Source organism: Lissotriton helveticus, chromosome 2_1, assembly GCF_964261635.1.
Source record: "Lissotriton helveticus chromosome 2_1, aLisHel1.1, whole genome shotgun sequence".
Taxonomy (NCBI): domain Eukaryota; kingdom Metazoa; phylum Chordata; class Amphibia; order Caudata; family Salamandridae; genus Lissotriton; species Lissotriton helveticus.
In genome coordinates, this window is record NC_136059.1 from 768155407 (window position 1) to 768172396 (window position 16990).

The 16990-nt window shown below is 47.0% G+C and overlaps 2 protein-coding genes across 23 annotated transcripts in view; one reads left to right on the forward strand and one right to left on the reverse strand.

The window, feature by feature from the left end:
- FER (FER tyrosine kinase) overlaps positions 1–16990 on the forward strand; it is a 1039778-nt gene that overhangs the window by 355416 nt on the left and 667372 nt on the right. Inside the window, exon 8 of the mRNA XM_078675464.1 lies at positions 10818–10940. Coding sequence (XP_078531590.1) covers positions 10818–10940 — 123 coding nt within the window. The remainder of the gene's footprint in view (positions 1–10817; positions 10941–16990) is intronic.
- The window catches only part of LOC144818244 (uncharacterized), a 273766-nt gene that overhangs the window by 69179 nt on the left and 187597 nt on the right, over positions 1–16990 (reverse strand). For 4 of the 22 annotated variants that reach the window (XM_078675478.1, XM_078675475.1, XM_078675469.1 and 1 more), the window contains one exon: positions 7579–7674. The exons of the other annotated variants lie outside the window; for them this stretch is intronic. The gene's annotated coding sequence lies outside the window, so the exon portion shown is untranslated. The remainder of the gene's footprint in view (positions 1–7578; positions 7675–16990) is intronic. 22 annotated transcript variants of the gene reach the window in all.

The following is a 16990-nucleotide window of genomic DNA, read 5'->3' on the forward strand; positions in this document are numbered from 1 at the left end:
GCAGCTTTAACTTGCTTCCAGACTCTGGGGGCCCCGGTTCTCTGATGCACCTGTTCCAGCTCTCGCACCTTACAGGTAAGTTCGTCTCTTTTTTGCTGCCGCTCTCTATTCTCCGCCGAGGAGACGGCAATAAACTCGCCGCGGAGCACCTCCTTCAGCGCGGCCCACTGTGTCGCCCGGGTGGTGTCTCCATTATCATTGTGCAGCTGGTATTCGTGAATTGCCTCCTGTATACGTTTCACCACTGCCTTCTTATGCAAAAGGGTGTCCCTAAGGCGCCACACACCTCGCGAGGGAGACATTGGCGGTAGCCGAAAAGTGCCCGCAACGGGGGCGTGATCCGACAGCGAAAGAACCCCTATTTCCGAGGCTATGGCTAGGTCGCAGACTGGTCCCGTGACCAGAAGATGGTCCAGTCTCGCGTAGGTCTTGTGCGCGTGTGAGTAGTAGGAATAAGCTCGGGCGGTGTGGTGGAGACGACGCCAAAGATCGTGCAGGTCGAGGTCGTCCATATGGGATTTGCCCGTCTGCGAGATCTCCCCCGTTTGAGGGTGTCGCTGCGCCGATCTGTCCAAGGACGAATCGAAGACCATATTCAGGTCTCCACCTATAATTATGTGCCTATCCGGGGTGGCCGCGATGTCTACCAAGGCCGTGTGAAGGAACTGCTCTTGATCGTCATTGGGACTATATATCGAGCCAACAGTAAACACCTGACCTCCCAACTTGACCCTGTAAGCTAGGAGCCTCCCCTTTTGTTCTGCCACTTTATGTAGGGCCTCCCCTTTAAACGTTCTAGACACCAGGATCGCGACCCCCGCCGTCTTGGTGGTGTAAGAGGAGAAGAACTGTATCGGAAATTTCGGGGACCGCATCCTTTGGCAGTCTCTGGCCAGAAGGTGTGTCTCCTGCAAAAGACAAATATCAGCCTGTGTGTTTTCTAGCAGGGACAGCACTGCTCTCCTTTTGACATGGTTATTCAACCCTTTCACATTAAGAGTATCGACCTTAAGGGCTGTCATCGACGTGGGTAAGAGCGCAGGTCAATCAGCACGTCCCAGCCCGGGAAGGGCGGCGCCAGTGTCAGTAGCGTGTAAATGTGGTGTGAGGTCAGAGCAAATGCATCAACAGTATAGTATGGTTCCCCCCCACCCCACTCCCCTAGAACTTCCCCCCAACAGCCCATCCCTGCCTCCCGCTGACCCCCCATTCCTCTCCTCCCCAACAGACCCCTCATGCAAGCAACCAGCCGCACCGACCCCTCCCTCCCTGACCCCCCCATCCTCTCCTCCCAACCCTTCTACTCTCCCCTCCAACCTCGAAACTCCCCCAACCACCCACCTCCCCCTCAACCAACTGTTCAAAAAGCACCATTGTCCCAGTCTGGTCCCAATGGACAAGTCTGTGGAAAGTTATTCAGGTGGACGTCCAGCCATAACGCACCCTCCCGCCGCCCCCCAACCCTGGAACCTTCGAACCTGCAAAGATGAAGAGGCCATGCCGATCTCCCCCCGGAGTATGCTCAGGCCGTTAGGGCCATATCACCATTCGTCGTGTCTCTGGTCACCGCATGTACTGCACTGTCCATTTCCGCCCGGATAGTGGGCGAGTCTGGTCTCATGGGCGTAGGTGGGGATCGCCGATCCTGAAGCGCCAGCCAACCATCTCTAGTGCCGCGCCGGCGGCGGGGCGTAGGCGCGTCCTCCTCCGTTGCGGTGATTCCCAGCACTCCGCAGGTGTCCTGGAGGGACCGGAGTTGGTGCAAGGTCCCATTCCATCGAAATATGAGCCGGAAGGGATGGCCCCAGGAGTACTGCGTGTCGTGTTCCCTCAGGAAGTCCGTAACTATTTTGAACGCTTTGCGTTTTTGCAATGTGATGGCCGACAAGTCTTGGAAAAGGGCCACCGGATGGCCACGAAAACGCAGGGATTGCTGCCGCCGTGCTTCCCGGAGAATCCGCTCTTTCAAGGGGTAGTCCGGCAAGAAGGCCAAGATGTCAGGGGGCGGCGCCGAGGCCCGGCGTGGCAGGCCCACTCTGTGTGCTCTGTCGATTCGGACAGGGAAGTCTCCAGGTCCCCCCAGTATGTCAGATGTTATTGCGCCTGGATTTATTCTCAAGGTCTTCGGCGTGGGCTTGGAGGTCAAGCTGCTGGTCCCTGAGTCGCAGTACCTCCTGCTGCAGTTGCACGATCTCTTCGTCCCGGGAGTGGCCGGCCTCCTCTACAGTGGCCACTTGTTCGCCTAGGGAGTCGACCTCTCTTCGTACTTCCCGGACTTCTCCTGCCACCTCCTGCTTCAGTGTTTGGAAATCTTCTCTGAGGGAACTGAACAGCGACTCCAGGAAAGATCTAGTGACTGGAGGTTCCCCTCCCTCTGCTCCTCGGGGATTGCTCGAGGGGCTCGGGGCCGGCTGAGTCCTATCTTGTCTTGGGGCACCCCTGCTCAGCATTTCTTGTAGAGTGCGGTCTCCCTTCTTGCCCTCTCTGTTCCCGGCCATCGTGAGAGCGGGGGGGGGGGGGGCGCTGAGTGGCACAGTGCCCGGGAGGAGCCGTGGGGCCTGTCTCCGTGTCCGCAGGCGAATCCCTTTGTGTGGTCTGCGCCCAAGATCACTCCAACGGGCGGTACCGCCAAGTCTCATGGACCACCTCCGTCGCAGGTCGCAGTAGCAATGCTTGAAGGCAAGGGACGAGTCCGTACGGTGGTGGCGGGAAGGCGATCCAGATCCCAGGGGTGGGTCAACCAAAGCACGGTCAGTCCGTGAGACCTGCCTTCAGACCGGCCGCGTAGCTCCCCCGACTCCTCCGCGGCGCCCGGACCGCGGCGGAGCCGCTCCTCTCGATGTGGGACTAAGGTGCGCCACAGGTCGCTCTCCCTCCAAGTCACTACCAGCCTCCACAACCAGAACGTCCTGCAGTGCGAGGCCTAGAACCGTTCCGTGGTCTCGAGGGGGCCGCCAGGGCCCTTCCTGCCTCAGGAGTTGAGAGGCGGCGCTGCGGGAGCTGTGCGAGCCACCACGGCCCACTTCCGGCTGCGACCACGGCCTCAAGTAGCGACCCCACGCCGACTCGGGTCGTAGCTTCCCGGCTCTGTGCGCACCCCCACCACGGGTCGGGTCCCGGAGGCAGGCCGGCGGCTGCCGTTCTGCGGTCGTGCAGTCTTACTTGGGAGGCCGCTCGTTTACTCTGCTCTCCCGCGCGGGACCTTGTAAGTGGGGCTGGAGGATGGCGTGCAAACGCGGGCCCAGCGGCCGGTCGGGATTCTCCGTCTGCTCCTCCCTGAAGCGTCCAGACCAGAGCGCCTCGCTCTCCGCTCGCTTCTCCCGCCGGGGGCTCGTGTGGGGCCGACCGCCTCCACCAGGCCGCCGATGCGTCAACGAGTCCGCCTTCCTCAGCTCCGGCTGGTGACGATCTCGGCCCCCTCAGCTCTCGGCCTGTTCCCTGGTCACCTCTCGCTCCGGGCTCTCTCAGGTGCTCCGCTTCTGGAACTGCGAGGTATCACGGAGCCCTGAGCGGTGCCGCTGCGTGCTCCTCCGTACTCTGCTTCGAATTCCGCCAGATCGGGGGGAGATCAGCGATATTCAGCGGTTCAAGGACCCTGGATCACGGGAGCTCACGGACAGTGCGTCCTCTCAGCCCGCCATCTTGGCCACGCCCCCCTATCTGGGTATTTTAAAATCCATACTCCGGCCATCAGACGCAACATTTTCGGGCAGTCAACTGGATGCCTTTATGTCTATATCAAACTTGGCCGCAGGGTGGAAGCCATCTCTCTCGTAGTCCCTTCACCCGGAATCCAAGCCCTACTCAACGTAATAAAAAGCCAACACCAACCGTTACGACTGCTTCTATTCAGCTGCTACGTCAATCCTGTACTGCATCAGAAGAACCAAGCACTCAGCAACCAGGCCGACATTATTGGAGATCTCCTCATCAAATACCCCCATCATAACCCACTCATAGTCGGGGACTTTAACAACAGATTGCTTGGAAAGCCACCAAAAGACAACAACCTATCTAAAGAGGTTGCTCAACTTCAAACCCTATGTGACAATTGCTCTATACACACCGCTTACAACCTCAAAAAAGCCCTGGATCAAACATGGCTTACACTTCCCACATACAAGAACATCTCCACAATTGACTATATATTCATCAGCAACCCGCTAGCCCTACAGCTTAGTGACTTCAATATAGATGAATGGGCAGAGAGCGACCACAGACCCTTCAGACTCTCCATGGCAGCAGCGCACAAGTTTACATCAGTTGGCGAACCCACAGGGGGCAGAAAGCAACAAAGTACTACTCAGGATAAAATTGACCATAAAGCGTGGCCCACAACTGACCACCTGGATAACCATCAATGAACAATCTGAAACTCCACCCAGCCCGGAGGCCCTCTTAGATCTCTGGACCACTCTCCTCATGGACCTAAAACTGGCGCTGTGCAGAACAACGCATGCCTGCTTAAAGCAGGGGCCTGACCAATCAACCTGGTGCCAGAACAAGGAAGCACAGGAGATGTTGGCATGCAAACTGAAGCATTAAATGGCCCTAAAAGTAAAATGGAGAGGCGACAAAGTACCACAGCAACCCTTCGAGCCGCCTACAAGAAACACATATGGGAGCAATGCACCAAACGGATAGAAGCTGCCTGGCTCAAAATCCTTTTCCTTCTCCAAGGAGAAAACCCCACCTCCTTTTAGAAATATATTAACCAACTTAACAACCATGGGCAGTCTTAAGGAGAACAGAGTATCCGAGAGCACATGGGTCAGCTACGTTAAACAGCTCTACAGCAGCAAGCCGAATACAACGCAAGCTTCCCACCTTATCCATACATCAAATCTTCGTGATACTCAGGATTCTGAAATCACTGAAGCTGAAGTAATTAAAACCATCATACAGATGAGGAGCGATGGCACGCCTGAGCAGAATTGAATACCCACAGCAGTTTTTTATTCAGCCCAAACCTTTTTGGGCAGCGCTCCTCATGCCACTTTTCAACCATGCCTTCCTCGCAGCCACTATTCCATCTACATGGAAGGGATCCATACTGAACCCAATTTACAAAAAGGGCAACTGTTCAAACCCTGCCAACTGTCAGCTAATAGCGCTATTGGACATCGAAGCTAAGGCCTATGCCCGTATCCTACTGGCTGAACTGGAAACCTGGGCCACACAAAGAAGCATCCTTCCCCATACCCAGTTATGATTTACATCAGACAACAGTGCAACAACAGGCAACATAATAGCGCTCCTATACTTTTCGTGGAGAGCCATCCAGGACAAACGGCTACCTCTATTCTGCTGCTTTGTGGATTACAGTGCAGCACTTGTCAGAGTTGACCGGGGAACCTTACGACACAAACTAAATTCTTGAGGGAATACCCCCCAAACTTCTTACAGCATTAATGTCACTTCATCAGAAGACCTGGGTGAGGATCAAAACCAGCGCTACGACTGCATCAGCAAAAATCCCATTAACAAATGGCCTAAGACAAGGCTGTTTACGAGTCCCACTACTAATGAATCTTTACACCGCTGCTCTGCCAAAACCCTTGGCAGGCGCAAGCCTAGTTACCCCAAAACTCGGAGGCCCATGTCTCCAGACCATGCAATATGCTGATGACATCTTCATCATGGACCAAATAAGAATGGATCTACAACAAGCCCTCAATGCCTTCAACACGTATAACATGACAAATAAACTCCGGGTGAACCAGTCAAAAAACAAAGTAATGGTTTTCGGCAACCACCCACGAAAGAAATCCATGCTCTGGCAAATCCCAACCTGTGCCAGCTACAACTATCTGGGAGTCTGGTTCAATGAAAGGGCAAACCAAGTGGCCCACCTCCGGTCCAAGGGAGCCGGGGTAATACATGGCCTCAGACGCCTGAACCGCCAACTGTACATTCCAACAGCCGAGCCAATACTAAATGTCCTACGCACCAAATTGCTGCCAGCACTGTCCTATGGCCACCTAGCCTTTCCAGGAAAAATGGGCCTATGTCTTACGAACTATCAAATTACTGCCTACAAGAAAATGTTCTCCTTTCCCCAGCATGTAAGGATGGCCAGGCTGAGGCTGGAGCTGGGTATGGCAAGCACAGACCTTCGCTGTCTTGGTGACTCAGTGAAATACTTCATCCTCATCTTTCGTGCTCCACCCCAATCCCTGAAAGCACAATTACAATCTATATTGGCTAACAAGCATTCCTTTTGGCACTCACAGCTACATTTAGCAACCGGCACACTAAAGATCGAAATAACAAATCTCTCTAATCCAAGCATCCCTTTGTCAACGTGGAAAAGAACAATAAAAGAACAAATCATTCAAGTATCATACGAGAGAGACATTGCTAGGCTTCAACATAAGCCCTTCTTTACAGCTTTGGACACCTTGTACATGAGGGGGAAAGCCCAACTATACTTCAAATACCTCCTCCAACCCATGACTCTCAACAGAATTACCTACATGAGGCTGCTAGCCGTTCCAATACTTGACTTCAACCCGGTCTGGGCACAGAGGGATGGGCAGCTTAGTGCTGGCTTTGCAATTACCATCGCTAGTCCTGGCTGCATCTCCTGTGTTACTGCCCTCACCTTGCCAACGATCAACGTCGCCTTCTGGTCCCACTTTGCCGGGGCAACCTACTCACGTGCTGCAGAAAAGCAGCAGATCTGTGCTTCACTAATACCACTACTCAAACTATTGCGAGGGTTGGGAAATTTACTAACATCATTCTAACCTCACTGCAAAAAGCTCAGCTCCACGAACTGTGTTAAAGGTTGCATGAGGGCCTCCTCAAGTAGGACAATCCAAGTACTCTTTTGCACTAGACGAGACTTCACTCACACCTCCTCTCCTGCCAAAGCTCATTGAGCCCTACCACCCTACTCTGACTACCAGAACTGTGCCAACACTTATTTGTATAGAAAAGTGGGGGATCTCTTAATTTTAATGAATGTCCATAATATTTTTTAGAGGTATCTAACTATTGACTGGCAACTGCGGGAAACGGCGTCACTCCGTTTCTCAGCATGTAATGATTTTTAATAATCGAACAAAAATAAATAAAGATTGAATATCAATTTTGATTAATCCCTTATACTTCAACAGTGAACTTGGGAAATACATGGAAGCCTCCTCATTACACTGAAGGTAGTAACTCATCATTTCAAGTACCTGGGACTCTGGATATCGACGCATGAGCTTACACATTGTGTACAACCTAGCCCAACGCATACACAGATTAGAGATGGATATAAAACACTGAAAAACACTCCCATTGTCACGAAGGATTAGAGCAGCGCTATTCAAAATAATTGCAATTTCCAAACTCGCATATATATTGCAGAATAGCATGCATGCTACATCAGAAACATTCTTCCTCGCAATAAATAGGCTCATAAGATTCCTGATCTGGGTGAACGGCCCGCACCTCATAGCACTCCCCCCCCCCCCCCCCAACCCCCCCCCCCCAAGCCCACATACAAAGGCGGAATAGCATTAATGAAAATTTGCAAATAGTGCAAAGCTACCCAAGTTATTATAGTATATGAATGGGCTTACGTACCATTGGAGGACCCAGCATATCGACATGACTGTGAAGCACTGGGTGAAAAACGATATATTCATGAACTTTAAGGCCGGAGGATGAGCCCTGATGCCACTGGGGAGACAAAAATGGTGCTTTCAGCTTGTCGAAAACTACAGAGGGAGATGGGGTGGGGAAAAAAAATCTGACCCCAAGCCTCCCACCCCACATGGCTGGATATGAAATCCGGACTCATTGACAACACTACAGGGGTTTAGACGGCAGAACATTATTGGCTTCTCCACCCTAGATGAGGTATGGTACTTCAAGGGCATAGTCAAGTTTGTATACCTACGGGATGAATATAGAATGGCACCCACACCAATATTCAAGTATCTACAGTTATGCCTTCCACTGCAGAAGAGGGTCAACCTAGAGGGGAAAACCAGATAAGACCCCCTCCTCCCACCCCAGAGAGACGGCTACTAGATGACCATATGATAGCCACTGCAATTTCCTTTACATGTAAATCTCTCATGAAAAACTCACAGGGAGAATTAACTCAACTAAGGTGAAAATGGCAAGCCAATATAGGGGAACTGGACGTTGATGACAGGAGGGAGGCACAGCAATTTCCCCAGGGAAGTAGCGATAAAGTCATGGTTTTCTGATCCAGCTTAAAGTGCTACAAAGAGTATACTACACCGGGGTACTCTTACATAAAACAGGCAAAAATCTCAGACGAAACCTGCCTGCGAGCCTGCAGACAGCGGGGCTCCTTCTTTCACACACTGTAGGATTGCCCCATGATAGAACTATTCTGGGAGAGGGTAAAAGCCAGATATGAAGAAGCTATAGGCACACACTTCGAAAACTACACCCCACTGATACTATTGGGGATATGGGGGGATTCAGATTTTACATCCTACAATAAATCCTTATGTAACCTCTGATTCCTACTGGTGAAACTGCAAATTGCACAGAAATGGGGAAGAGCAGTAGACCCACGACTGCAAGACTGGGAATGTGAAATTAATATACGCTACGCTAGGGAAAAAATAATATACAAAGGACACGGGTGATTCAAAATACTTAAGAAAAAATGGAGAGGGCGGTCCATTGAGGAATAGGAGACAGGAGGCACCGTAGAAACACACCAAAAGACGTTCAGACACGAGAATGGGTAAAGCCATCCATGTACAAGCATACCAGGAACCAAACCACTCCAGTATGACATTCCTGTAAAGAGACATGAATCATGTTCAAATCTGCACCAATTAAAATTATATAACCACCAGGTGAGGGGGAGGGTACAAAGAAGGAAAATCCGGGTATCACTTCAATGTTTGCATGTTGGACAAGCTTATATAAAAACTTTCAAATACAACGTTAAAAAAATAAAATAAAGCATGGTCACTATGCATGTTCAGTTCTTCACGATTGTTTGGTATTACCAGGGGTTGAGGTCTTCAATGTATTTTCATGGTAAGTTATTAGCTTTAATATGTTTGCTTTGGAGTGTTTTAGTTGGTCGCTTATTGAATTAGTCTGTATGATTTACAGATTTATTATACTATAGAATTTGCCTTTTTTCCTAATGCTAATTAAAGATATTGTTGCCTTTTATAGTTAAGTTTTATTTTAGTCTGATAAATGAGTGTTTAACTTGAAGTTGAAATTTGGTCATGGTTGTTGATATATCCGGTGTAAAAAAATAAAAATATTGTTCGAGTTCAATTGATGGTTGTCATTTCACACGAGAATAAAATTAAATCTTCAATTTTTGTTACAGTGCCAAATGTCTCTATACAGCACAACTGTTCCTCTCTTTGTGCTACTTTGGGTCTTCTTCTTTAGAGCAGAATAAAGAATCCTTCAGATATACTCGTTGGTCAGAAATGGTGGGAGACGAATCTGAGAAAGAGGTATTAGCTATAAGCGGGACATCTGCATTGTGGCTAGTTTTGAAGGTAGCTGTTCTGAAAGGTATTCTTATTTTTCCGACGTCCTTCAGATTTCTGCGTTGATGGGTCAGTGTTTTGGGTTGTTCCGTACTGTTAGAATATTCTTTATCTCCTACCTCTGCATTGTAGGACGATTGTGATCCATGCGCTAATTACACTGTGGCTGGACTTCGCCAATGCCTTTTATCTTGCGGTATCTGAAGCACTGCTAGGGCGTCTTAGGGTGGTTCAAGGCTGCTGCCCGGCTCATTCTGCATCTGCCTAGTCGGACATCTACACCTCCTATTTTATATTCCTTACATTGGTTGCCTATTAGGAAATAGGTTTTATTCAAATACATTTTGTTGATTCATTGGGCAGCATTTCAGGTCAGTCCATACTATTTAGCAAGTAGGTTCCTGTCCTCCTGCCCCTCTAGAGTGCTGTGTTCTGCTTCGGCCGCTTGTTGGTAGTGCCTTGGATTCAGCTTTTGAAAAAAAGGGAAATAAATCATTTTTGTTTTTAACAGCCAAAGCTTGTAATCAGCTTCTGCGTGATCTTCGGATGCTTCCCCGCAGGATGTCTTCCGAAGGAATTGAAAACTTGTCTCTTCTTTTCCACCATTTCAGGCTTCTGTGTTTTGGTGTGTATTATTGTGCCTTGCTCCAGGACACTCTTTGAGTAGCTGTCCACTTCACAAAGCACCACCATTCATTTTCTCATTAATTCATTGTGCCCTTGCTGCTTTTATTGCATTCTTAGGAGCTCAGATTAGGAATTTGATGTAATGTGCTCTGCATATTTGTTTGGGGGACTTAATCTGTAGAGGAAAGCAAAGAGAGACGTAATTTAATAATAATGGCAATTGGAAGACTGTTCTGAGAGGTTTGATGGGAGTAGGGTCTCTTAATTATTTCAATTAGGGCCGCAACTGTTAAGGCAGGAGCTAGTACATTAAAATTGCAATGTTTTAAATATGATACTACTGCTAATGTTTTTAGTTGGTGTCTGCTCTAAGTTTCTTTCCATCCACTGAAATGCAGATGTTGAAGCCCTAGGGGAGAGGTGCTGTTTGTGATTTTGACAGTTAACATGTGAAGCGAGTAAAAAGCAGACGCACAGTAAAAAAGAAATTAGGAGAATTTGTTTTTATCAAGTAATCATGTGAAGATTTTGTCCTGAAGAGTAATTCTGTTTTAAATAATGTTTTGATCAAAACATGTATAATGTGTATATTTCAGGGATGGCTAGATTTCTGCTCAAGCAGATATGTATTTCTTATATGTTGCTAAGATGCAAACTCTGAAAAAAAGTCAGTCAAAATATGTGTTTCAGGTTGAAGACCGCAGCAGAAGAACTGACTCAGACGCAGCAAACACTTCTGACCAAAGAAGAACTTATGACAGAGCTGGAAAAAAAAATTGAAGAAGCCTCTAAAACCTGTGAAAAAAAGTCTGAGTAAGCATATTTGTTAAATTCCAAGAGAGTAATGTAAAGGGGTTAGGGTAGTGATCCTCTAATGTTGGAGCAATCCCTACATGATGCAGGCAAGATCTTATATGATAATGGTAGAATGGGTAAGAAGCGGCTGTATACAGAGTTGTGAATTCACAATTGTATTAATTTATTTAGTTAGTTATCTTTTTAATTTGAGAAGTGGAAAGCTCATTAACTTTAAAAAGGACTGCAGCATCAGTGACCCCTTGTTTCAAAGGAAATCTTTCCCACTGCAGATGGTTGTGCCAATGGGGAGAAATGGACTGCCATATGGACTCCCCCAAGCTGCTTCTTTCAGTGGTTCCTACATCACAAAGAGCCGCATTCTCTGCTCTGCCTCCCTGCATCGCATACGTATGTGTGAAGGATTGCAGCTGGGCACAAACCTCCGGATTTCCTGCTGCAAGAAGATTTAACTTTACCTAGGCAGAATCGGGCAAAGTCGGTAAACTTTACTTGCCCTCGCTAAGGTGAAGTGACCTTTAAATGTCACCCTTTCATAGTAAGCCCCTCACGCCTGCTCCTTCAGATTCCAAACCCCTTCTGGTAGCTTATACTTGAGAATACACAAAATACAAAAAAAGAGAGGGCCCTGAGGTAAGGATAGGCAAGCAGATGTATCAGGGGAAATAGCTCACTGAAGTATAAATAAACTATCCTGCCTGCAAACTACTTTACTGGGCCGTCATAGCTGCGCTCAATATGAGTCACAAATGGGCCAGTAAACACTGCACACTGTGTACACAGATAACTAAATTCCCATATATTAGAAAACAACCGTACAATAAACACTGGTATTAAACAATGAAACCCCAGAAAAGATACATTCCCCTTTATTATGGGTATCAACTGGTAGAAACTAAATGCTGTATAATCACACCAACGAGTATTTCTACATACATCAAAGAAATACAATATACAAATGCGACACCAAGACAAGAAACATTAACATCTCTTATCACCAACTTCCACACATACCTCATTTATACCACATACAGTTAACACATTCTAAAAACAACAAAAGATGCATAGAAATCTGGGAAGACCATCCCTCTATAGTGTACAGAACAAAGCCTTATAATGTGATGTCCGCTTATATGGGAGTAGGTCAGTCTCAGTATCTTTAGAGAGTATCTATAACAAACAATGATTATACTAAATGTCGCTGTTTAATAGAAATAAGACTTGATGAAGTAAGTGTCCTGAACAAATACACTTCTCAAGTTCATAAAGAAGTTTATTAGGATAAAAGATTACAACAATGTGCAGAATGTAAAAACAATGAAAGCAGTAGGTTCATATAGAATGTATCAGTTGGGCTTAGAAAGTAATCAGGGTATAAACATAAGAAGTAGAGATTACAAATACAGTCAAACTAATGATATAAACTATAGTATACAAAAGGAGGTAAAAATAGAACTATAAATTAACATAAGGGAAGTCATGGAGGTTTAGTAACTTCTTGCTGCAGAGGACTAGGGGTAGCAGAGCATTTAGCACTAGCATCAATGAATAAAATAACTGGTGCCCACAAATCAGAACGTTTGGATGCCAAATGTGATGGGTATACAAATGTAGTGTCTAGCCAATGATTATAACAAACCGCATACCCCCATGCTTGATATGAGAGTTTAGTGAAATCCTTCCAATTTCTCGTTATTTGCTGGAAAGCCACTGCTAATAAGAGGTAAAATATTTTGACTTTAATATCAGAATGTTCCCAAATAGAAGATAACCTACCTAAAAAGATTTGCAATATAGAGAAGGGATGATTGGAATGAAAAATCTAATTTAATAGTGTCCACACCCTTTCCCAAAAAGGTCGAACAAATTTACAATTAAAAAGTAAATGAAATAAATCAGCATGTGGTACCGAGCAAGACCAACATTCATGTGACACATCAGAATGGAACGAGTGGAGAACAAGAGGGGAGAATAGGAGTCTGTTATATATAAAAAAGAGATCCACTCCGGATCTCCAACCGACCCCTGGCCCCACCACGTCTTCAACAAGGCGACTCCATCATAGCACCCCAACTCCGGGACGTCATCAACTCCTCCATCAACACCGCCACTTTCCCGGAGAGCTGGAAGCATGCCGAGCTCAACGCCCTACTGAAGAAACCAACAGCGGACCCCACCGACCTCAAGAACTTCCGCCCCATCTCGCTCCTCCCTTTTCCTACCAAAGTCATCGAGAAGACCGTCAACAGACAGCTTGCAGCCTTTCTCAAGACGAACTGATCCCTCGACCCCTCCGAGTCCGGCTTCCGAGCCAACCACAGCACCGAGACCGCCCTCATCGCAGCCACCGACGACATCCGAGCCCTGCTCGACAACGGGGAAACAGCGACCCTCATCCTCCTGGACCTCTCTGCTGCGTTCGACACCGTCTGCCACCACACCGTAGTTCAACGCCTCAGCAACATCGGTATCCAAGAAAAGGCACTGGAGTGGATCATCTCGTTCCTCGCCGGAAGAACACAAAGAGTCCGCCTCCCCCCGTTCCGATCCGAGGCCACCGAAGTCATCTGCGGCGTACCGCAAGGATCATCGCTCAGCCCAACCCTCTTCAACGTCTACATGAGACCTCTCGCAGCCATCGCACGCCAACACAACCTCAACATCATCTCCTACGCCGACGACACCCAACTGATCCTCTCCCTCACCAGAGACCCCGCCACCGCCAGAACGAGCCTACACGAAGGGATGAAAGACGTCGCCGAGTGGATGAAGAACAGCCGCCTGAAACTGAACTCAGACAAGACGGAAGTCCTCATCCTGGGACCATCGCCCTCCGCCTGAACGACTCCTGGTGGCCTCCCGCCCTGGGCACCGCTCCTAAGCCAACAGACCACGCACGCAACCTGGGCTTCATCCTGGACTCTTCCCTCTCGATGACCAGACAAGTCAACGCCGTCTCCTCATTGTGCTTCAACACCCTGCGTATGCTCCGAAAGATCTTCCGCTGGATCCCGACCGAAACCAGGAAGACGGTCACCCAGGCACTCGTCACCAGCTGACTGGACTACGGGAACACCCTCTACGCGGGAACCACAGCCAAGCTACAGAAAAGACTCCAGCGCATACAGAACGCCTCCGCCTGACTCATCTTGGAAATTCCCCGACGCAGCCACATCTCTGGCCACCTGGGGGACCTGCACTGGCTCCCCGTCAGCAAAAGGATCACGTTCAGGCTCCTTACCCACGCACACAAGTCTCTCCACGACATGGGCCCCAAAGACCTCAACGACCGCCTGACCTTCTACACGCCCACCCGCCAGCTACGTTCTACAAGCCTCGCCCTTGCCGCCGTACCACGCATCCGAAGAGCCACCGCCGGAGGAAGATCCTTCTCCTACCTGGCAGCCAAGACATAGAACTCCCTTCCTATCCACCTCGGGCTGACACAAGACCATCTCGCCTTCAGGAAACAACTCAAGACCTGGCTGTTCGAGCAGTAGCGGACCCCTCCCCCAAGCGCCTTGAGACCCTTCCGGGTGAGTAGCGCGCTATACAAATGCTATGATTGATTGATTGATTGATTTGTGTCGTGTTTATGGCCCTGGAAGATTTCCTAAGTTTAAGCCAAATTTTATCCCAGAAGTCAATAGTCCAAGAGGTACCAAAGTCCTTTTCCCACAATAATTCTGTCTGAGTTTTGTCTCTTAGTGTAGGTGAAGTCTGTAAATAATTGTATATAGTGGAGGCCTTAGAGTGATTAAGCAGCAGGGAGTGCAATTTAGCTGTGTGAGCAGAATCGGGAGAGCTGATTAGAGGAGGTGGCCTATATGTTAGGTAAGCAGATTGAATAGCTTGTGTTAGGAGGGAGTATTTAGAACAAAAAGATGAAGGGAAATCAAATATGATGCGAGCTTGTGCAAAGGACATAATCAAATCCCGATTATATAATTGATGGACCCAAATCAACCCGCGTTGTCTCCAGGTTTTCCAAAATAAAGGTTTATTGTTAATTAGAATGTGTAGATTGTGCCAAATAGGAGAGTTAAGAAAAGATGGCGAAGGGGCAGTTGGGATAATTTTTGAAGTATGTTTAAGAATAGGAGTGGAAACGGATTGTGGTTTGCGTATAAAGGATAGGTATTCCTGGAAGGAAAAAGGAGAAATGAAAGACCGTTCTAATGCAGTCCAAAGAGGACAAGGCACGGAAGGATCAGAGAGCCATCATGATGACTGAGTTAATATGAAAGATTTATGGTAAAGAGGAAAATCCGGAAAGTTCGTCCCACCTTCCGATTTCGGACGAATTAGTTTATGAATAGACATGCGAGATTTCTTGACACCCAATAAAAAAGAAGATAAGGTGGAATAGATTTTTTTTTTAAATATTTGAGAGGAATCGACAGTGGAATATTTGAAATTGTATATAGGACTATGGAGGAGAGCATCACTTTTATGGTGTCCAAACGGCCCCACCAGGACAAGTATAGTGGATGCCATTTTGTTGTTAAAGAAGATAATCTTTGTATGCAATTATCCATGCCCCGTGACACTGTCCCCGCTATGGAAGAAGTAAAGTGCAAACCTAAGTATTTAATAAATTGAGAACTCCATGAAAAGTATGAAATAACAAAGTCCGCACTGAAAGTATATTTTGTGAAGGGCAGAATTTCACACTTGTCTTTATTCAGTTTATAACCAGAAACAGACGCAATGGATTGTACTTCTTCCAAAAAGGCAGTGGGAGAAGCCTGAGGTTGCGATAAAAATAAAAGCACATCATTAGCATAGGCCGCCACTTTAATACTGGAGTCTTTCAAAGTAAAACCGTGGATATTATCATTTTGATGAATCCGGAGAAAAAAAAGGTTCTAGGGCAATATTAAGAAGAAATGGAGACAGGGAACATCCTTGTCTAACACCCCAAGCAAGATCAAAGTAAGAGGAAATTCCACCATTCGCTGTGACAGCTACTCTGGGATTGGAATATAAAATTGAAATGAGAGCCAACATTTTTGGGCCAAAACCAAACCACTGAAGCATACCGAAAAAGTAAGGCCATTCAACTGTATTGAATGCTTTTTCGGCATCCAAAGCAATGGCTGCCAGAGGATGAGACATGTGTGAAGCCTTGGATAAAATATCCAAGAATAGACGCGTGTTGTCTGTAATAAGTCTTCCTTTAACAAAAACAGATTGTTCAGTGCCCAGCAAATTGGGCATGTGAAACTCTAATCGCATTGCTAGAGCTTTTTTTATAATCTATGTTAGGGATATGGGTCGATAATTCTTACAATGTTGGGGATCCTTACCATCCTTAGGAATAAGGCAAATAGGAGCATCAGAAAAAGATCCAGCAGATGCTCCAGACTGCAAAAAAGAAAGTATAAGGGTATGCAATTTGGGGATCAATAAAGAAGCAAAATGAGAAAAAAAATTCTACAGTGAGACCGTCTGGACCAGGAGCCTTATCCATTTTGAGGATTCTTAGGGCAACGTGAAGTTCCTTCTGTGTAATATCAGATTCTAAACAAGAAAGATCTGGACGCGCCTCAGGTGGAAAATAAATTTTGGAGGGGAACTGAGAAATAGAGTGATCAGAAGAAAGGGTTTCCGATGTGTATAGTGTTTTATAGAATTGAAGGAATTCAGTTAAGATCTCTACATCTTTAAATTTTAATGAATTGTCAGTACCAAAAATAGATTCTATGTTAAGCTTGTTTTGTTTAACTTTTAAATAATTAGCCAACAATTTCCCGGCTTTATTTTGACCGCCATAAAACTTTGCACTAGATTTAAGTAAATAATTTGAAGCATTGTTAGTCGTATCTTGATTAAATTTAAATTTAAATTTAAGGAGTTCAGATAAACAATCCTTAGATTTGGAGGAGTAATAGGAATGTTCCAATTTCTTGATTTTGGCTAATAAAGCATTTGTGGTCTGCTGTGCTTTTTTACGTTTCTTGGAGACAAAGCGAATCATAAAGCCTCTAGTTGACGCTTTGAAAGCATCACAGATTACCTGAAAGGGCATACTGTCTGTTTGATTA